This window comes from Colletotrichum acutatum (assembly GCF_030867785.1).
Source record: "Colletotrichum acutatum strain CBS 112980 chromosome Unknown BDZ83scaffold_143, whole genome shotgun sequence".
NCBI lineage: Eukaryota > Fungi > Ascomycota > Sordariomycetes > Glomerellales > Glomerellaceae > Colletotrichum > Colletotrichum acutatum.
Window position 1 is genome coordinate 23113 of NW_026849137.1, and position 19645 is coordinate 42757.

Consider the following 19645-nt stretch of genomic DNA (forward strand, 5'->3'; position numbering starts at 1 on the left):
AATCCTGCGCCTTCGATAGGTCCTTGATGGGTTGATGGTCTACCAGCCGTTGGCAAAAGTCCGAGGCGTCTACTCTCTAGACGACTGGAGGTTTTTCACGTCACACTCAGCGCGGCTTCCTGTTAATACGCGCCACGGTTCCGGCTCCTTGCAAAAGTTTAACCGGGGCGAACTGCCCCCCATCGGAGGCGGCTTCTGGAACTTGCGCTTGGTCTCGCGTCAATGGAACTCCTCCGTAATCAGAATGCTGCAGAAGCACGAATGGTGGAATTTACCCTTTGATGATGGGAAACGCCTCGAGAAGCTTCTACGAGTCTGTGACGGGCCTGATGGCGGTCCATGTAGTTGGATCAAGAGTCTCAGCCTCAACGATCTCGATGGACTACGAACTTTTTCGCGGCTGTACTCGTACGACTTTGAGATGTAAGATTTACTCGTCCACTGAGCACTCTCCGTCTTTGCAGAACGCCAGCAAGCTTACTCGAGTCTACTACCTATACAAGAACGAACGACTGACACAAGGCTGACGCAGGTTTGAGGGTCAGGATGTCGACGACGACTACATAATCTTGCACTCCTATGTCGACAAACTTAGGACGACAGATTGGTGGACCTCGGACCCGACACGCTCTAGACACGAGCTCCATTACGGGAAGAACAACGAACACGCGCTTCTTCGACACTTTTTTGATACTGTCAAGCACATAGAACGCTTCAGTGTTGAGTTCCCTGCGGCTCACAGCAAACACGATCTCATGGCAAATTGCTACGATATGCAAGGCGTAGATGAAATTTTGGCAACAGTGAAACATGGTCTGACCAGTCCGGGATTCCAACACTTAGTGGACCTCAGCTTTGCGGTGCCTTCGACGTGGCATATTGGACAATTGGCTGGTGGCCTCTCTCAGGATGCTCGGGATCGCCTTAGGAAGCTACGTTTGGTTATTGTCGACGAGACTGGACCGAGCGGAAGCGCACAATACACGAAGATAGAAGAGGAAAATAACGACGGCGATAGAACAACTATATTGGGATCGGTTGCGCCGAGTAATGTGCAGGCAACCTATCCCAACAGAGAACATCAGGACGCACTCTGGGCCTTGGTGGCATCTTGCCCGAAACTTGAGGCACTTGGCATTGAGGCGACGCATTATCTCAATTTAGAACTTCAGCAGTGGAAGAATCCCCGGTTCGGATCTAAATATCTGCGCGACCTCTCGCTTCGCCGGATATGGACAAACGTACCGTCGCTTCTACAACTGTTGTCGGCTGTCCCGTCATCGTCACAAGATCCAGCGATCCGCCGAGTCAACTTCGACGATGTCAAGATCCACTGGGACGGGGGCAACTGGGAAGACGTATTCGCGCATCTGAGCACGGACTGCCCTGATCTTGAGATCTTTCGCGCAGAACAGCTCAGCTACTTTTCCAACCATCCGCGTTACGAGCACAACAACAGGCAGTGGGAGAACTATAATTCTATTTGGACAGACGACTACGATGAGGACGCTAACGATAGGCTATTCTTGCAAATACTCGATATGAAGCTTATCAAGAAGGCTGGTTCGCGGGAGGATTATCCTGTTTCGGTATATGATTACGATTCTGAGTTGGAGGAAGAAAACCCATAGGTACCCTTTGTAAGACTCAGTTAAAAAGCCGCGAAGGCTCACAGCACATCGAACACTACTCTTCAGCGTGCACGCTCCTCTCAAACTGCATTCGATCTTTGGTTTTATTCAGAGTCTTGTGCAAGTCCGGACATTGTGGTCCCAAGCAGAAACACGGTCAATTACCTGAACGAGGTCAAATACTGCATGCATCCAGCCGTTTGATCAGGGATACGAAATCCTAGGAATCTGGGTCCCCAAAAGTTCGGCTTCGGCTCCATTGATCGAATCATCGGCTTCGGCTTCAAGGCTCATTCCCGCCCGCGCCCAAGGAAACGAGACAAGCGGGATCAGACATGACAGGTGCATTGCAGAGATCGGTGATTCGATTCGCGGAGAGTCGCATATAATATCTTTGTGGCACATTGGTCCGGTCCCTGGCAACATGCAGAGTGCTGCCCAGAAAACTCCCGAGTGATTCTTAATCTCGCCGGTGATACACTCCGGTCTGTGCGACGTTGATTTTGGCGGCTCTCCGTACGCGATTAAGAAAGATTGGTAGACCAAAATTGATGCAGAGATTCAGCGGGATGTGAAGTTATACAGAAAGGCGAGACGGTGGCACATGTGCGACAGCATCCAATCTCGGCAGGTTCCCATGTACCACGTCGGGTCGGCTCCGATATCCGGCACCGGAACGGGACCCCCGCTGGCCGGGATGGAAGGAACCCCCCACTCTGGGATCAGATCCTTCGGCCCACTGCAAAAACGCCGCTCTGGACAAGTCTGCAGCGGGAAAAGCAAGACACCCAGCTGGGGAAGTGGGCAATATCTCCTCCCTCCCCCATCGCATTCGCTGGGCGGTGTTCGCGCATGCTAATCAAGTAAATCAAGCGGGCACATGTCGGCTTGAGTCCGCGCTGTACGCTTCTGCCGCCTTTGCATACCCGCTATTGCGTGATTGGACAATGAACAAATTTTTGAGGCCCTTGGTACGGGCAACGGCGACGGAAGTTGGAGGGGGAGGATAAGGATCTCTTTAGTTCGACGCCCTTAATGTACACGGCAAGGTATCCCGTGCTAGGTAGCGAGAGTCGAGCGTGATGCAGATGGAGGGAGGGGAGCGAGGGGTCGAGGTAGGCCGTAAGACTGTAGGAGGGCCAACGCCGGCGCTGACAGTTGAAAAGAGTCAGCAGGTCCGGCAAACTTGGGCTTGCCAGCGTGCAAAGGCCGGGGCCGTGACCGGCGGTAAGCGGTAGGCGGGAGCAATACCGCGGCGCCATGTGCTTCCTGGGTCCTTTTTCTGCATGGCTGCTTGGTACCAACGTTGGTAATATTGCAAGGTCCCTTGGGGAACAAGGAAACGGCGGATCCCAAGAGTAGAAGAAAAAAAGGTACAAAAGTAGGTACACCGATTTATTGAGTCAACGGCTTCCCGGGGCAAGGGTGAGCAGAAAAAGGCGTGCTTTCCTCGCGCTCGCGTCCCATCTCAATGCGGAATTTCTCTTTCCTGCCTTCCCTGAGATTCGTCTCTTTTTCTCCTCCTCAGTCTCCAGTCTGCTTCTCTCTTTTTTCACATCATACCGTCTTTCTTGACTCGTGACATTCGCTTGGTGTGTGTCACCCGGGTCATCGAATTGTGTTTCCGGAACCTCAATCCTTTGAGACTGAACAGCGATTATTAGCAGCGAAGGACACCAAAGTCGTTAGACTTGACTTTTCTTTGCCCTGCGCGCGTTCCATCTGCAATACTCTATCTCAGAATCTGGATCTCTCCAGTAAGCTTTTCTCAACCCCTGCCCCATCATACCTACCAAGACCACACAGGACTGATTCATGAAGGCAGATCTCCCGCCCCGGTCCCATCGTGAATTTTTTTCTGAATGCCACCCTAGTCTACTCTTCCGTAAACTCCATTCCTCACAATGGCACCCCGGAAAGCCAACCCGGCCTCGTCGTCGGCGGCGTCAAACGGCAACCACTCCACTGAGCGCACGCCTCTCCTCCAGGTCGACGAGCCCACGACCCCTCTCCCCATCACCCCGCAAGACGAAAACGCCATCCCGCCAAACGAATTCGACCTATTGCTCTCCAGGTCCATCCCCTCCACGGGACCCTTCCTCGAGCCCGAGTCAACCGTGAACCCCCTCCTCCGCGGTCCCCGGCGCTACAGCACGGCCTCCAAACACCGCCGGCCCTCGCTCGCAAGCCGCTCCGACCGCGCCTCCGAGGCCGGAGGCATCGCCGCCGTAGACGACAATGACTACCTCGACAACGACAACGATGATGCCGTCTCCATCAGCAGCAGCGTCGCCTCGACACCCTTCCTGAACGGTATCTCCCGCTCCCGCTTCTGGTTCATCTTCTCCGAGATCCTCCTCACCTACTTCATCGCCTGTTTCGACGGCACCATCATGGCCTCGTCCCACCCCGTCATCACCTCCTACTTCAAGGCTTCTAACAGCGCCTCGTGGCTGTCAACGGCGTTCTTGCTGACGTCTTCGGCCTTTCAGCCCATCTTGGGCCGGTTGTCGGACAGCGTGGGACGGAAGCCGCCGTACGTCGCCACCATGATCATCTTTTGCCTCGCGACGGTGTGGTGCGCGCTCGCGCAGAGCATGACGAGCTTCATCCTCGCCCGGGCGGCGTGTGGACTTGGTGCTGGCGGGATGATGACTCTGGGTAGTATCATTGTGAGCGATTTGGTTCCGATTGAGTGAGTGGTTCCCTTCAGCCTGCAAAAGTCTTTCTTGTGCGCTTTTGTAAGAATGCACACGAACGTTCACTTCGACATACCCCACCATGAGAAGACAGTCATTATAAGAAGGGTTTGAGAGCTGATAGTGAGACACAGGAACCGCGGCGCATACCAATCCTACATCAACATGATCTACGGCGTGGGATCCGCCCTCGGCGCGGCCCTGGGCGGCGCCATGGCCGACCACCTCGGCTGGCGCTGGGAATTCGGCATCCAGGTCCCGCCCCTCATCATCTGCTGCATCATCGCCATGATCGCCGTCCCCAGCGACCTGGGTATGGCCGGCACCAAGCGGGAGAGCTTCATGGAGGCCCTCAAGGCCTTCGATTTCAAGGGTTCCATCCTCCTAACCACGGCTATCACCTTCTTCGTTCTTGGTCTTGTAAGTCTTGCCCTCCATTTTGGTCCCCTTGTGGAATGACACGAGATGGATCTGTGTTATGCAATGGCGTAGCCAAGCTCTTTGAATATGTAAATTAATGTCTTCTTTTCGCAATGTTGTAGAACCTCGGAGGAAACGTTCTCCCATGTAAGTGGCTTTCAAATCACGTCCATTGAACATAATTCTACGTCGCGTAATAGTGAGCTAACAATTATTCAAGGGTCCCATCCTCTCGTAATCGCATCTCTCGCCATCTTTGGCGTCTGCTTCCCCGTCTTCCTCTACGTTCAGTCCTACGTCAGCCGCCCCATCATGCCCCTCTACCTCGTCCGCCGCTCGCCCCGAATGAACCTCATCTTTTCAAACTTCTTTGCGGCTCTTCTGAGCAATGCTATTCTCTTCAACATGTAAGTCCCCCAATCAGCCTCTGTATCCATCCGGACACACCCAAAAAGAGGTGGCTTCTCCTAGAAAAAGCTCCAATATCTAATCTGTACACAACAGCCCCCTCTTCTTCCAAGCCGTCCTCCTCACAACAGCAACCTCGTCAGGCCTCAACCTCGTCCTCCCCTCCATCGTCTCCTCCATCGTCGGCACAGCAACAGGCTTCCTAATCACCTACACCCGCCGCCTCAAATGGCCCGCCCTCACCGGCGCAGTAGGCCTCCTCGTCGGCACAATCGCCCTCTCCACCATGCGCCGCGGCTGGCCCTCCTGGGTCTACCTCCTCTGCCTCGTTCCCTCCTCCATCGGCCAGGGCTTCCAGTTCCCCGGCACTTTCATGGCCGTTTTAGCGGCAAGCGAACAGCGCGAGCAGGCCGTCGTCACGAGCACCCTCATCCTCTGGCGCTCGCTCGGTATGGTGTTGGGCGTGGCGAGTAGTAGTCTCGTCGTGCAGAATGCGCTGGTCGGGTATCTGGACGAATACGTCCAGGGGCCGGACAAGGAGGAGGTGATCCGCAAGGTGAGGGAGAGCGTCGAGTCGATTGTGAAGTTGCCGGCTGCGTATCGCGAGCAGGTCGTCATGAGCTACGAGGCGGCTTTGCGGACGACGTTTTTGTGTTGTGTCGTGATTGCTTTTGTTTCGGTGGCTCTGCTTGTGCCGATCAAGTTGCCCAGACTGGGTGCGAGAAAGACAAGCCGGTAAAGGGATCGGGGCTAATATCTATCATCCACTGGTACTAATGAATTTGGGGGGAAAAGTTGTCGTTGCGTCACCTTATATAGCATTTGTGTTGCATAGATACTTTAGCATTCTAGCGGAAGCATTTCGTGGTTCTGCATCATCATACAAGCTTCAATTTTTGCCTTGCCTTGAATCCAGGCCTAAGCCTAGTCTTGCCTTTCTCATCGCCCGTTATAAATACACGCACACACCCCCTGCCCCCTTTCTCCCTCTAATAGTGACCATTCATCCCATTAACCCTCAGCGCATCAAGCTCATCCTTGGTCTTGCGATACAGCTCCTGCGCCTCGCGCTCCCTCCTGCTAACAAACCCGACCTCTTCCCTCAGAGCACTCAGACGCCGCTGGATCGCCACCTCCTCAGATATAGCCAGTGTCTTGAACCCGCTGAGGGCGTTGTTGGCTTTATCCAGGGCCTCGGCGGCCTCGCCGATCTTGTCCTTGAGCATCTTTTGGCGCTTCTGGTAGCCGCCCAGGTGCAGGCCCAGCTTCTTCTCGAGCTTGATGCCCTCCTCGGCCGTGCTGGACATGGAATCTTGGATAGACTGTGATGATCAGGTTAGTCAATGGAAGAAGCACGAAAAGAGGGCAGTGTGTGTGTGGTGTTACTTACATCAAAGGCGGTCTTCATGGCTGCCTCCTCTTCTTCTTCGTCGTCACCGTAGCATCCCAGACCTAGTAGCAGGGAACTCTTGCTCCTGGCTTCAAAGGATGCTTGAAGTTCGGCTGGCGAAGGCGTTGGCTTCGTCTCCAACATAATCTGAAGACGTGCCTCTGCAAGGTCGTCGTCGCTGATGGTGTCTAGCCGAGGAGCAGCGCCGCTGATCTTGGAGCCGGGCAAAGGATACTTGATGGCATCGTTGGCGACCAAAGCAGCAGCCTCTCGCGCAATGAGCGCTTCGGCACTGTCCTGGAAAGACTCCGCATTCGAGAGCAGGGCCGAAACGTCCACCTTGACCGGCCGTGGCAGTTGTCTCTGCATGACCTGTGTCCGTCTCCGCGCCTCCAGCGCTTCTTGTGCTGCCTTGATTTCGCGTTCCCTGCGATCTCTCTCTCCAGCATCCTCCATCAACTGATCCTCATTCAGAGCAGCCTCCTTTTGGTCTTCGGGAAGTTCAAGCTCCCACTCGGTATCTTTGGGCTTTGGTAAAGATGCAAGGCCTTGTCTCAACTGGCTGCGCAGGGCCATCTCTCGCATCTTGACATCTCTCGGTGTCGCTGAGACGAGGGCCTGGCTGCCGTCGGCATTCAAAGCAAAGCTGTCGCGGGGCGTCCTCATCGGAGTCTGTCCCACGCGCGCAGGCGTTTGGCCAACGCTATCTGTGTGCATTGGTGTCGCCAGGGGGTTCGGTGTCGCAACCACTTGCTTGCGAGGGGCGACACCATCGAATCCAGTCGACTCGGTTCCTTCGTGTAGCGGGGTATTCTCGCCACCGAGTAGTGAAGACTGGGTGTTCGTCAAGGCTCTGATATTCCGGATCTCGTTTGCGATGTGGTCTTCCTGGGCAGGAGCTCGTGGGGTTCGGATCGGGGCGTTGTTGTTCAGGGTCGAGTATTCGCTGATCAGGCCACGGGTTGCATCGTTCTCGCTCTGCCTTGCCATCATGCTTGCCCTCTCACCCATCATACCCATCTTGACAATCTCCTCCAACTCGCCCTCGCTCACTTGGGGAGCTGGCAGATTCAGCGCTCTTCTCTTGCTGCTCTGCTCAGCCTCTCTGATCTTCTGCATCTGACCCGCCTTCACGGCAGCCTGGAATGATGCCGAAGGTGCCTCCTTTTCCTTCTTCCTCCTCTTGTTGTCCCCATCGTCGTCGCCATCACCCTTACGCTTGCTCGCGAGTTGTTGTTTCCTTGGGTCGAAAGCCTCTCTCTGGTGCTCGTTTCGGACCTGCTCTTCAGCGGTATCGTAGAATCCTGGGGCAGCCTTCTTCTCGAAAGGAATGTCGGCATTGTAGTCCATCTGTCCCTTCTTGCGCGTGACGACCTTGATGTTGATGCCGGCTGTTTTGAGCTCGCGTCGCTTCTGCAGCGCAGCCAAACGACGTGACTCCTCCTGCTGACGTTCTCTCGCCTTTCTCTTGGCCTTTTTGCCCTGTGTGTTGGCCAGACGCGCTCGGGCTTCGCTCAGCATCTCCTTTTCATCTTCGTCAAGATCGATCGTATCGGGTCGGGCGGGCTTGCTCTCTGGATCTGGGTCAACCTCGCCGGGGCGCAATCGTCTAACATCGTCGGCGCTGGGTGCCGATGCCTCGCCGCCATCGATACCCGTGAGGCCGAATTGGCTAGCTTCTCTTGCTTCGGCTTCGTCGAGGAGCTTCTGGTATCGCTCGAGACACTGGTTGGCGGTTCGGCCGACGGCAGGTGCGATGGTGCGCCATTGCGTCGGCATAAGCTTGGCGAGGTGCAGAAGCTTCTCGTCCTCCTCCTTGCTCCATTCTGTCTTCTTGATGCTCGGATCCAGCCATTCGTTCCATCTTGCCTTGCACTGCTTCGGGGTCTTGCGCGCGAGCAGTGACGAGACACGCGCCCACTGGTTCAGACCATATTTTGACACAGAGGCCTTGAGGATTTCATCCTCAATATTGGTCCAAACGCCACCCTTGACGACACCCATGATGACGGCGAGTGCTGAAGAAAGTCGAATCGCGACGCGGGTTGTGGTTGTCGAAAGTCCCCTTCGCGAGGGCGTTGCGCGAAAGAAATTGTGATGCGAGGCCAATCTTGAAGGATGGGTACACAAGGCTGAGAGCTGCTTGGCATGTCTTAGTCAGCTTTTGAGAGTGGTAGTGATTGGCTCCACATCATGCGCCTAATGCAGCTCACCGAGACACACCTCGATGTCTTCGGTATGCTCGGTGAAAACCGAACTTTTCAAAACTTAATTTCTGGTGTAGTTCCTGACTGCCCGGATTGAAAGTCCGCCAGGGTCGCCGGCACAAGCTCATCTCTAGCCAGAACGTTGAAAGGCATGGCAAATAAACTCTGGACAGACTGCTTTGACCCAAAGTATACGAAAGCCCATTCTAGCAATCGCATTCCTGAACAGTCAGAAACACACCATTCTTGCATCTTGCCGATTCTAGATAGCGGCGGCATTTTTACGAAGCCCGCGGTTTCGAGCCGGAAGCTTAACATCGTATATGGTGCTGCACTGCTCAAGCAATGTAGTGCGAGCATAGATCGAAGTCAATTACGACGACACAAGGTGAGGGTGCATGGTTCTTGGCATTGATTGGCGGCCCAACTCCGCTACTAGATTGATAAGAGCAGCCGCATTCATGAACTCTCAGCTTGTCACCCCCTCACTTTCCTTATTCTGCTGCCGAGGCACAGTAGCATCCACGCGTCCTGTTGGATTGAAAGAGAGGGGTTTCCTCTGTCTTTCGATGCAGCATGATAATCAATGACAAGAGGACATACCTATGTCTGGGGGATGAGTTGTTCGTGACGAGCTCTGAGCACTTGTTTTGCAATATGGCGTGGCGGCTGGGGTCCACGCAGTTGAGCGGAGTCTACGCAAGATGGCGACTCACGCTGTTTGACAAGCCGTTTCCTGGTATCAGACAGCGCGGAACACGGCAGCAGGCGATCCAAACAGCACCGAGCACATGGCGAGAAAGGCAATGACAGCACGTTGTCGCTTGCGTAAAACACCATCTGACAATTTAAGAGTGGCCGTCTCCAACAAGAGTCCAAAGAAGACAGCGCACCCTCGCGGGAGGCCAGGGGATATGCCGTCGGATGGCGGCAAACACGTCCCCCCAAAGACACAGATGGGATAATCTATCTACGACCAAGTGGTCCAAGTCGCTCTCGGATTGTCTTGAGAGGGGCCGCCGAATCGGAAACCGGAATGCGATAACGACAACGATGAGACGAAACCTGCCGACCTATCCAGCCCAGTGAAAGAGAGGGGGAACTTGGACAGAATTTCCATAGAGCAGGGCAAACTTTCAGTGAAGGTAAGTGAGAAGCGTGGCGTCTTCCAGGAGAGTGGTTCCGCGGGACCGGTCCGCCAGTCGGTGCTGAAACATGCCGACCACCGAACCTTGTCGAGACGTGGTGGACAATATGTTGCTGTGCTGCCATTTTGGGCATCAAAGTTTGTGCTGGCTTTCAGGTAAAAGGGGAGGAGACGGGAATTCTGGATGCAATATGTCTTTGTGCAACTACCTAGGTACGTGGCACCGCCCGCGCGCGCGAGAGGGTTCATTCACTGTCTTTTGATAAACCGGACTTCGGACATCTGAAGCCTGCTGAACTGCGACAACAATAGTACTACCTACCTACCTAGACGGCTAGGTACGACGAGTTGACAGGCTGAAAGTTAACAACGTCTTTTTGGCGAGCCGGTGGGCGTTGGGACTCTGTCACTCTGTTTTCGGATAGGTCGTTCGTAAGACAGGCTGCGGAGTTCACTCTGGTGATGTAACTTGGAGCAGAGTGCCCGCGCGGGAGTGGCTCAAGCTTAGAAATCACCTTCCCAAGCTTGCGGAGTTGTCTACACCAAGTGAACTAAGGTACGGAGTACGTACACGGAGCATGGAGAGACAAGAGTCTGGCCCCCCCCTCCAACAGAGAGCAACGGCGGCCCTGACAGATCTGGGTTGTGGCTGAACTTCCCAGGTTCTGGAGGTATTGTGGCACCCCCCCCCCCTCCTCCCCCAATCGGCCTTGAAGCTGCGAAACTGCGTCATGGATAGGCCTGGCAGACGCCAACTCATGCGCCTTCTGTCCCACGAGATTGGCTCACTCACACGGGGTCACTCTTAAGTCCGGCAGGCACGCCCCTATCCCACCATCCCACGGGATGGTTGCTCCTCAACCCGCGGCAGGGAGCGTCCTGTCGTCTTCCTGTCGTCACCTTTTTTCCTTCCCTTTCCTCTCGGTCTTTGTAACTTGTACCCTATCTCGTTTACTGAGGTCTCCTGCCTTAGTGAAATCTGCTAGACAAGAGAGACTCAGAGAGACTTCAATCCATCTTCCCCGATTCCCCGACCATGAATTATGTACCTCCCTGTTTTCTTCGGTTACGAGGATTTACAAGCAAATCACTGCCGTCTTCAGTTCCCCCTCGCTGGGCTAATCCCACCCACACAATACACCCAATACAACTCACAAACTCTCAGACATGACCGCAATATGATGGACCTTTTGCTTGCCTCCAGTCTCTACACTTTCAGAATCCCCGAGTTCCCCGTGGCCCGTCAGTACATACAACGCCCTCCAAGCCTCAAGGGCCCCAACCGAAACGTGTTTAGGCCGTTACGGACGCCGGACGAAGCGTTGCGCTGCTCTGTCTCTCTCTGATCTTGTCAACGTCCCCACGCCGCTCCAATAGGAATCACTGGCGCCTCGAGAGATGCTATGACCTTCCGCTTTCTGTTCTGAACATTACGATCCATGTCCGGGGGGGCGCTGTTCCCATTCCACGAGTCCACGACACATCCCATCCCATTCCCATCCTAGCACCTAGGTTGGCCCATCCCACTTTGTTCCACACCCGAAAGTCGAAGCCGCCCCCCTGTTCAGTTCTGGTTACTGTGTATGTGTGGTTGTGCAGTTGTCTCTCGCTCGCCCGGGCCCTTGGCTCGATTTCATCAGCGTCCATCGCTGTCCCACACCCGCCTTATCTCTCGATGTGGGCAGCGCACCCCGGTCCTCTGCTACGTAGCTCGGATTTCTATTTCTTTTCCCATTCCCACTTCTCGTTGCGCCGAACGTAGCGCTTCCCTTCCCTTGCTCATGTATTCATACCCCTCTGCCCTTCCAGCTCTGTTCCCTCTTCCGACTTGACAGTTACACTCTCGGAGAGGCGTCCAACTGCTGTGTACCTACGTCCAACACGATCCTACAGGAATGGAATCGTGGCAGTGTCTCTCTGTACATCTTGCCGCGCTCGCCCCCAACAACACAGTCCAAGTCAGGATATAGCTCCATCGCTCGACGATACAGCCCTTCCAAAGACACAAATACTCGATACGAAACTTCGCGGCCTTTCGCTATCAGAGATCAAGCTCAAAAAGGTTTCGGAACCTACTTGCGACAGTTGTGCTGTGTTCTGCACCAAGCACACTACACTACACTCGAACTCGATACAGCGCACGAGCAGCAACAACAACACCAAAATAGTCAAAAATGTCGGCACCAAAAGACGACATCATAGTCACCCGGGTGGACCAGGACGTCCACGGGAAACCCATAAACGAGGCAACAGAGACCACATCACTGTTGAGCGCAGGCGCTCGCGACGGCAATAGCTCATGCGAAGATACATGGCCGGGTTATGCGGATTTCGAACACTTGCCGTGGTGGAGGACTCCCTCTGTAGGATTCTCTCTTTCTGGTTCCGTCTCGGGCCGCCCAGTGATCCCGAACAAACGTGCTGACTTGCCATGCGCCAGGTCTTCTGGCTTCTCATCCCGTATGCTCTCTTCACGCTGGCCTTTGGAGGCTCTCTGGTGCCCAAGCTGAACCTGTATGTCAAAATGGTCTCGTGATGTCTTGGCGGCCGATCGCAGTCGCTAATCTCGTGTGCGACATAGAATCGTCGATCTGGTATGCCAAAGGCATTTTGCCGATGAGACAGCGCTGGACCCGGCCTTCGCTTTCACTCCCGTGATACTCGGCGCGGATAACCCGCAATGCCTCATCCCCGAGGTTAAGAAGCGTGTGTCTATGTTCACCCTGGCCATCAACCTGTTGACCGGCATCCTGTCCGCAATCACCGCTCCGAAGTTGGGCCAGCTCTCAGACCGTTATGGCCGTCGGAAACTCCTGGCTTTGGCGTCCTGCGGCGGCGTCGTGGCCGAATTCATCGTCATCATGTGTGCCAACTTCCCCTGGACGTTCCACTACAACTGGCTGCTGCTCGGTGCTGTCGCCGATGGCCTTACCGGATCCTTCACAGCTGGCAGCGTTCTCATCAACTCGTACACCAGCGACTGCACCGCGCCGTCTCAGCGTGGTGTGCGCATTGGATATCTTCATGCCTGCCTCTTCAGCGGTCTTGCCTTTGGCCCCCTTCTGACAGGTTACTTTGCCGCCTGGACCGGCAACTTACTCTCCGTTTTCTATGTGACAATGGGATGTCACATCTACTTCATCATCTTTGTCGGATTCATCGTTCCCGAGTCCCTCAGCGTGAAGCGCCAGCTCCGCGCCCGCCAAAAGCACGACCAAGAAAAGGAGGCCAAGGCCGGGGCTGGAACCTGGTCCACGATCAAGGCGGCCAACCCTCTGGCTCCCCTCAAGACTCTTTGGCCTACGGGACCCGGCACCTCCTCGAGGCTGCGTCTCAACATCGCCGCGCTCTCCTTTACTGATATGATCCTCCTCGGCTCTGCCATGAGCGCCGCCACCGTCATCCTTTTGTACTCCGAGTCCCCTGAGACGTGGGGCTGGGGCACCCTGGAGAGTTCCCGCTACATCTCCGCCGTCTCCATGGTCCGCGTCGTCGCGCTGCTCGTCGTCCTTCCCCTCGTCAACTACGTCTTCCGCGTGCGGCCCGCAGCCTACCGGAGGAGGGTCTCGGGTGTCTCCATCGTCGAGGCGAACAACGGCGCCGACAGCGTCGACTGCTGGATTCTCCGCTTCGCCCTGCTCTCGGACGTCACAGGCTCCCTTGGATACCTGTTTGCGAGAAACGAGGCCGTGTTCGTGCTCTCTGGCATGGTCACTGCTTTTGGCGGCCTCGGCAGTGCGACCATTCAAGCCGCCATCACCAAGCATGTGCCTGCGGATCAGGTCGGCCAGCTGCTCGGCGCCATTGGTGTCCTGCACGCTCTCTCGAGGGTGCTGGGTCCGATCGCCTTCAACACCCTTTACTACTCCACCGTAGGCGTCTTTGACCAGGCCATCTTTGTCCTCCTTGCATCCCTGTTTGGCCTGGCTTTGTTGGCCAGCTTTGTTGTGCGGCCCGGTGGTAAGTCATTTAACACTACTTGCGATGTACCAGTAACCCCCTTTGCTAACCGGAAACACAGTGTTCCTCGAGGAGACTTACGAGCCCGTCCCTTCATCGGCGCCCCAGCCGAGCTCAAACGCCAACTCAGAGGCGCTGGAAGTATTAACGGAGGATGAACTGATACCCAACAACTAAACTCTAGGTTTTGGGTATGGGACTTGGCGAGTTGTACGTTCTATGTAGTGTCTGTGTAATTTCACGAGAATAGCGAGAGGAGGATTGAGATACCTAGAACATAGACTTCAGCGCCATTGAGCGCTAGAGAGTTGTGGCTCCTTTGCTTTAGAGCAGCGGCAATGTTGCCACACTGGATACAATAGTATCCGTCGATACCAACAATACACCTTTCCTTGATTGTTCAGACGTCTTCTCATCGATGCAATTGGCTCAAGAGTCGTGCCTACTCCACAGAGATTGGACAAGCCACTTTCATTGACTCTGAACGACTCTGAATGAAGGCTTCCGTCCTCCCTTGGCCTCGGCACCGTGGCCATTAACCAGAGCTTTGTGTGTAAAGATGGGCAGTACGACCGCCATCCGTCCCTTGCTTCGTCCAGAATCAGTCAAAAAGGTCATCGACACCTACCTCTCGATTAGATCTATGCCCTCTGTTTGCTCATATTCTTCACCATATTAGCAACTCAAACAGAACGTCTTCGCTGGCTAGGGAACCAGTAAGAAATCTGCACAATGGTAAGTGCCCCAAATCATGGCGACCATTGAGAAAGTGGCTCAAATGTCTCGTCAGATATCCCCTCTCATCTACTTCCTTCTCCTCCAAGTCGCCCCTCTCACCCTCGGTGCTCCGCGACGGGCCCTCTCACCTCCCCGGCAGCGAGAAACCATCCTCGATGTCGACTTCAACGGAGACGGCGAAGACATGGTCAGAGAGATCCTGAACCGGCCGTATAGCACGAGACACAACGACGGCAGCGATAGTAACAAGCCCTTTCACGGCGTCCGCTTCTCCGAGAGCGATCAGGGTAGAGTGCGCGTGGCGCGGGCTGATCCGATCAACATGGAAGCATTACGGACGGTTGTCGAGGAACATGCTCTAGAGTGGGCGTTACTCGAGGAGGTTGAGGTTGACGACGACCTTTCCGAGGACGGCGAGGATGAGGTTGATGAAGACCTTTCCGAGGACGATGAGGACGAGGTTGATGACGACCTTTCCGAGGACGGTGAGGATGAGGTTGTCAGGAGAGTCCACGAGCAAGGTACCTTGGATAAAGATGCGTACTCTGGTCCTGAGAGGAGAGACGTCGAAGGCGGTTTGTGGAACCCCGTCCTTAGAGACGGAGGGAGGAGTGAAGATCCCTTTGCGAAGCCAAAGTTCCGCGAGGGACAGGGGGGGTTCGTTCAGTGCGCGGGATGCTCTGACACCAGAGGTGGCTCCGACGGATGGAAGAGATCTACGCCCTTTGTTAAGCGAACAAACACTCCCACCACCGCCGCCGCCAACGAGACTCATCACTGGCACCCAGCAGACCTCCTCGACGCCCTCGATCGCAACAACGCAAGCCCGTTAGCATGGGACATCCCCACCACCACAACCACCCCCTCCCCCTTCCAAAAGCGCGGAGAAACAGACTGGACCTGCAACCGCATCGGCCAGAAAAACACTAAAGAAGCTCTATTGATCATGTACGACGTCTTCAACAACGTCTTCGGCACCGAGCCCCTACGGGGCCTGACGAACCAGTGTTATGTAGCCGAGTGTCAGGACTGGTACTTTAGTTACTGCCAAATGTCGGTCGACGTTAAAGAGGAGAGACCGGGCGCGCGGAAGAAGGTGGTTGATCGCGATCCGGGGAAGGGAGGGTCGTGTTATGCGGTCGCGGACGGGGAGGATTCCAATCGGTACCATCGGTACTTTTTTGGGCATGTTAGTGCGAATCCGATTCCGAATTAAGGTGGGGGGTTCAATGTGAGGAGGTGTAATTGAAGAGCTTAGATGAGGAGCAGTTTCTTTCTATGCGTAGATATAGCATATTATATTTTGACCAGTTGTGGTGTTCACAAGGCACATTAACCTTTGTTTGTGAGGAATCCATCTGTAGCCTTATTTGATTAGAGAAATAAAAAGGGAGAAGAAGAGAAGAGATGGAGAAGAAGGGATAAGAACCTGATATCAAAGCTTATTCACCTGAAAAATTATGTGTGATGTCGACTGTCAACTTTTGCAAAGTCCACATACAATGGAGGGATCCAAAAAGTAGATTCCATGGAAGCAGTTCGCGCTACTAACACAGCGAACGACATTTTGAGTTCAACTCACTGGTGTCGCCTGCACAGCACAGACCGAAAGTGAAGATTCAATTACCACGTCATGATAGAAGAAGGAGCAGTCAATGAATTGATCTCCTGTCTTGCTAAACGCTCTCACAACCTTCGGTATGATAGGTATTTGCTATGTAGCATCGGGTCTCTTTGAGAAACCGCAAAAAGATAAGCGTTCCGACACCGAGAGTCGAACTCGGATCTCTCCGGGACTTTCCATGAAAGCGGAGTATGCTAACCGCTACACCATGCCGGACTTCATGTTTTAGATAGGCTTACGTAGACCTATAAGGCGCGCCGCAGCTCGCTAGCTAAGCCTGTCCAAGCGCCGCCCTGTGTTTTGCGACGAGCAGCAATTCGGTGTTCGTCCAAGTTGTGAAGCTAAGCGGTCCTTAAATCGACCGGAGAACCTAATATGGCGCCGCCATCTCATCTAAAAATTACCCCGAAGCTACGGTCCCACTCAAAGACAGTGACTCTGAATTTCGCTCGTACTGATTGCGCCTCCCGCAACTCTCTTTTTTTGGGGGAGAGGGGGAAGGGGAGTCCGCCAGGTTGCTCACGGATTTGGGATTGCGCCTTGAAAGCCAGTCGGGCGCTCCTCCGCCACAACTCCCCGATCAGTTCCACTTCATCGAATTGCGACGGCCAGCTAAGTCCGATATACTGGAGAAGGCCTGATTCGCAAGGAGAATTCACCCGAGAAACCTGGCGGTCTTTACATCCTCTTCAAAGGTAGGGACTGGTTCGCAACGCCCTGGTGGAGACAGCGTTCAACCTGAAAACCATTTCGTATTGTCTCAAGGCACTACGTCTCTTGTGAAATACACGCTATAGTCTGAAAGATCTCGCCTGGTACAAGGAAAGAAGAACCTGCCGTGTTGTCCTCAGTCAAGCCGTCAAGCGTAAAGTTTCCCTTTCGTCAACTTAGATACGCGACCCCCGTGTTCCACGCAATTCCCCATGACGAGATCACAAGATTCATCGACCCCCTCAGCGTCCCCGAATCTGACTTTGAAATTTGCTAGCAGCTTCGCCCTTGCCTCGTCTGAAAGTGCTCCGCCGCCGGCTGGGACGTCAAAGTTGGGGTTACCCCTTGTCAAAGTCGACATGTTCATGAGAAGCTTGGGGACCCAAATCTTTAGACTCAACACAAAATCCAAGAGTGTCGTGGGTAGCAACACCAAAGTTGCCATGACGAGAACGGCCATCCAAGCCTTTTGGTATCGCAGGGCCTTGAAACCGACATATACAGTGGCTTGGGCATCCAAAAACCTGTAGTTGAAGTACGTACGGGAAAACTCGCTTGCAAGTGGCCACTTCGTCACGCCGTCATAGTTCTCGGGATGACCCAGAAACAGCGGCTCGTCGCCAATCAAGGCCTGCCAGTAGGTATTCAATAGCTGTGCTAGGTGAATAGAAAACAGCTTTTCACCCACGCGGTAAACGGGGGGGAGGTCTACAGTTGCCGAAGAGTTTAGCCCCAAGCTGGGATCAACTAAGTACGACTGTATGAAACTGTTGAGACCTTGTTTGTTGTATTCTTCGGTCAAAGTAGCGAAGGAACCAAAGAATGTTTCCCACATATAGTTGAGTCCGGTAAAGGGACACTCGTCGAGGAAGGTGATGTTTGAATTGGGTCTTGCTTCTGACGTCGAGGCTGTTGGCCGCATTTCCGCGACACCGCAGTCCCAACCTGTGCATGTGACTCGGACTTCGACGAATGACGTGGTCATTGAGCACTTTGCAAGCGTTGATTGAGTTCTTGAATCCACGTGGTCGTAGTTCCAGTATAGCAAGTCCTTGGCTGCGACTCGAGGATCTGTGCAGCGCTCATAGTCATGCGTCGAGTTCTGCATTCCCCCTGGGTTGGGAACATTGGCAAACTCGCCCCATGTGAATTTAATATTGCACTGCCCTGCTTCACATCCTTGCCGTGGATACGTGACTTCTTCGTGGGCATTCTCTGCAAACATTCGGAGTTCGGTACAGTTCAGCATCAGGTACGAAGTCTTTAGGGTGAAGCTCGACCTATGTCGTTGAGAAACATTAGCGACAGGGATACCAAGAAGTGAAGAATACACTATATCACCCTTATATTGTTCCAAAGTAATCCAGCCGTCTTCGTTGAGCTTGTAATGATTTGTAAGGTATTCAATCATGGGAATTTTGACGTTGCCCCATGTATCTACTTTGGAGCTTTTCACCGCATCTGGGGCAGCGAGGGATCCCAGGAACAATGTGTTGACTGTGGTCTGCTGACCTGCCTCTGCGTGTTTCCGGTATCTTGAGGGGAAAGGAACCTCACTATCGAGATATAGCAGGGTCGAGTTAGATGATACTTCCTCGAGTCGTGGTGTCAGTACTCGAAACGCTGCCTGTCCTCCCAGTGGCGATAGAATCCAGATGATGACTAGGAAAGCCGCTACGACTTCAAATCTCTGCAGGTCGATTATTGTTGTAATAGTTCCGGTAAATGTGGTAGAACCGAAGAGGGTGTCCAACGTCCCGATACGCTCCCCTTTCTGTAATCTCCAGTGGGCATAGCTCTTGACAGCTCTACCCACAACGAAAGCAAACATTAGTGGTACAGCCGTAGGACCCTATGAATGTTATCAGAATGCTGAGTTGACACATAGAGACGGCATTTGACCTACGAGACGTGCGAATTGATCCACGAAATCCCACATGAATCCCAACCTTTCAACATCCTGGCCGTTGTGTGCAAGGAGAATTCCAATATATATGGCATTGACAGTCACCATTAGGAAGGAAAGAAGACTGAGTGAATGATTTAATGGACTGTGCAGTCCATTTTGTAGCTTTTGTGGCGGCCACTGCAAGATTCTCGACTCATCTTTGCATGATGCCTGTGTAGCTTCGCTGTCGGTCTTCTCGGGGGTACTAATAATCGCCTGTTCGACGATTCGTGCAAGTGGCTTCTCTGACTTCGTCTTCTGGTTACCAGGATCTGTGTGTCGCCGCGCCAGAAGAGCCACACCTCGGATCATGGTCTCTCCCGAATGTGTAGATTGCATAGCGGTGGGGTCGACTCTGAAGCTGCGTCAAGGGAATGAGGATTGAAGAAGGTGCCTTGGAGTATCAAGTGGCAGAAGAAGGCTTATTCGTAAGGTGAGTTCTATGAATTTTATGCCGGCAGAGAAGGAGTCAACACAGGCAATGCGGTGTTACCGTGGAGGATGATATCACAAGCGGAACCCGATGAGCGCTACACATCGTGTTATCTTACTGACGTAACAGCAACCGGAGCGTACTAGCTTGCGTGCTCGTTCTTGCCCAATAGGCGCTCTTCTTGAATCACTTTTTGAGGTGTTCGCTTGTAACGGTGAACAGCCCTGCAGCGAAGCGGCCGACGAGTTGGTTTGTCTGAGGTCAGGCTCCGCGCAGGATCTGTATCTCACTGACAGAGACTTGGTGAGACGCAGTGGCTTTCGTCTTTG

General features: G+C 53.9%; 6 protein-coding genes and 1 non-coding gene across 7 annotated transcripts; 4 read left to right on the top strand and 3 right to left on the bottom strand.

Annotated features, from left to right (window-relative positions):
* Positions 1-244: 244 nt before the first annotated feature.
* Positions 245-1631, top strand: BDZ83DRAFT_589759 (uncharacterized protein; the record flags this gene model as incomplete). Its single annotated transcript, XM_060506267.1, has 2 exons — positions 245-423; positions 533-1631. 2 exons carry the CDS (start codon positions 245-247, stop codon positions 1629-1631), a joined length of 1278 nt encoding a protein of 425 aa, XP_060359535.1.
* A 1549-nt stretch (positions 1632-3180) lies between these two features.
* On the top strand, positions 3181-6196 carry BDZ83DRAFT_92686 (major facilitator superfamily transporter). Its single transcript, XM_060516014.1, has 6 exons — positions 3181-3388; positions 3457-4326; positions 4465-4750; positions 4873-4897; positions 4971-5157; positions 5255-6196. The coding sequence occupies exons 2-6, from the start codon at positions 3536-3538 to the stop codon at positions 5895-5897; spliced, it is 1932 nt and encodes a 643-aa protein (XP_060359536.1). The 5' UTR covers positions 3181-3388; positions 3457-3535; the 3' UTR covers positions 5898-6196.
* Positions 6021-8693, bottom strand: BDZ83DRAFT_638054 (myb-like DNA-binding domain-containing protein). Its single transcript, XM_060509347.1, has 2 exons — positions 6549-8693; positions 6021-6480 (listed from the first exon to the last, which is right to left on the bottom strand). Exons 1-2 carry the CDS (start codon positions 8550-8552, stop codon positions 6148-6150), a joined length of 2337 nt encoding a protein of 778 aa, XP_060359537.1. The 5' UTR covers positions 8553-8693; the 3' UTR covers positions 6021-6147.
* A 3383-nt stretch (positions 8694-12076) lies between these two features.
* On the top strand, positions 12077-14039 carry BDZ83DRAFT_589747 (major facilitator superfamily transporter; the record flags this gene model as incomplete). Its single annotated transcript, XM_060506263.1, has 4 exons — positions 12077-12265; positions 12343-12416; positions 12484-13862; positions 13924-14039. 4 exons carry the CDS (start codon positions 12077-12079, stop codon positions 14037-14039), a joined length of 1758 nt encoding a protein of 585 aa, XP_060359538.1.
* Positions 14040-14395: 356 nt separating this feature from the next.
* BDZ83DRAFT_638061 (uncharacterized protein) lies at positions 14396-15917 on the top strand. Its single transcript, XM_060509348.1, has one exon. The coding sequence runs from the start codon at positions 14614-14616 to the stop codon at positions 15814-15816; it is 1203 nt and encodes a 400-aa protein (XP_060359539.1). The 5' UTR covers positions 14396-14613; the 3' UTR covers positions 15817-15917.
* A 442-nt stretch (positions 15918-16359) lies between these two features.
* BDZ83DRAFT_t281 lies at positions 16360-16440 on the bottom strand. The gene has a single exon. It is a non-coding gene; the product is annotated as a tRNA-Glu (tRNA).
* A 643-nt stretch (positions 16441-17083) lies between these two features.
* BDZ83DRAFT_756928 (uncharacterized protein) lies at positions 17084-18949 on the bottom strand (the record flags this gene model as incomplete). The annotated part of the gene is made up of 2 exons (XM_060514821.1): positions 17084-18787; positions 18842-18949. The coding sequence occupies 2 exons, from the start codon at positions 18947-18949 to the stop codon at positions 17084-17086; spliced, it is 1812 nt and encodes a 603-aa protein (XP_060359540.1).
* Between the last annotated feature and the right edge of the window lie 696 nt (positions 18950-19645).

Bases quoted from the DNA above. Each gene is read 5' to 3' on its own strand.
- BDZ83DRAFT_92686 (XM_060516014.1), top strand. From the start codon at position 3,536: ATGGCACCCCGGAAAGCCAACCCGGCCTCGTCGTCGGCGGCGTCAAAC. The intron at 4,751-4,872 runs GTAAGTCTTGCC...GCAATGTTGTAG, and splicing joins CCTTCTTCGTTCTTGGTCTT to AACCTCGGAGGAAACGTTCT. The intron at 5,158-5,254 runs GTAAGTCCCCCA...TGTACACAACAG, and splicing joins AATGCTATTCTCTTCAACAT to CCCCCTCTTCTTCCAAGCCG.
- BDZ83DRAFT_638054 (XM_060509347.1), bottom strand. From the start codon at position 8,552: ATGGGTGTCGTCAAGGGTGGCGTTTGGACCAATATTGAGGATGAAATC. The intron at 6,481-6,548 runs GTAAGTAACACC...TGATCATCACAG, and splicing joins CCATGAAGACCGCCTTTGAT to TCTATCCAAGATTCCATGTC.
- BDZ83DRAFT_638061 (XM_060509348.1), top strand. From the start codon at position 14,614: ATGGCGACCATTGAGAAAGTGGCTCAAATGTCTCGTCAGATATCCCCT.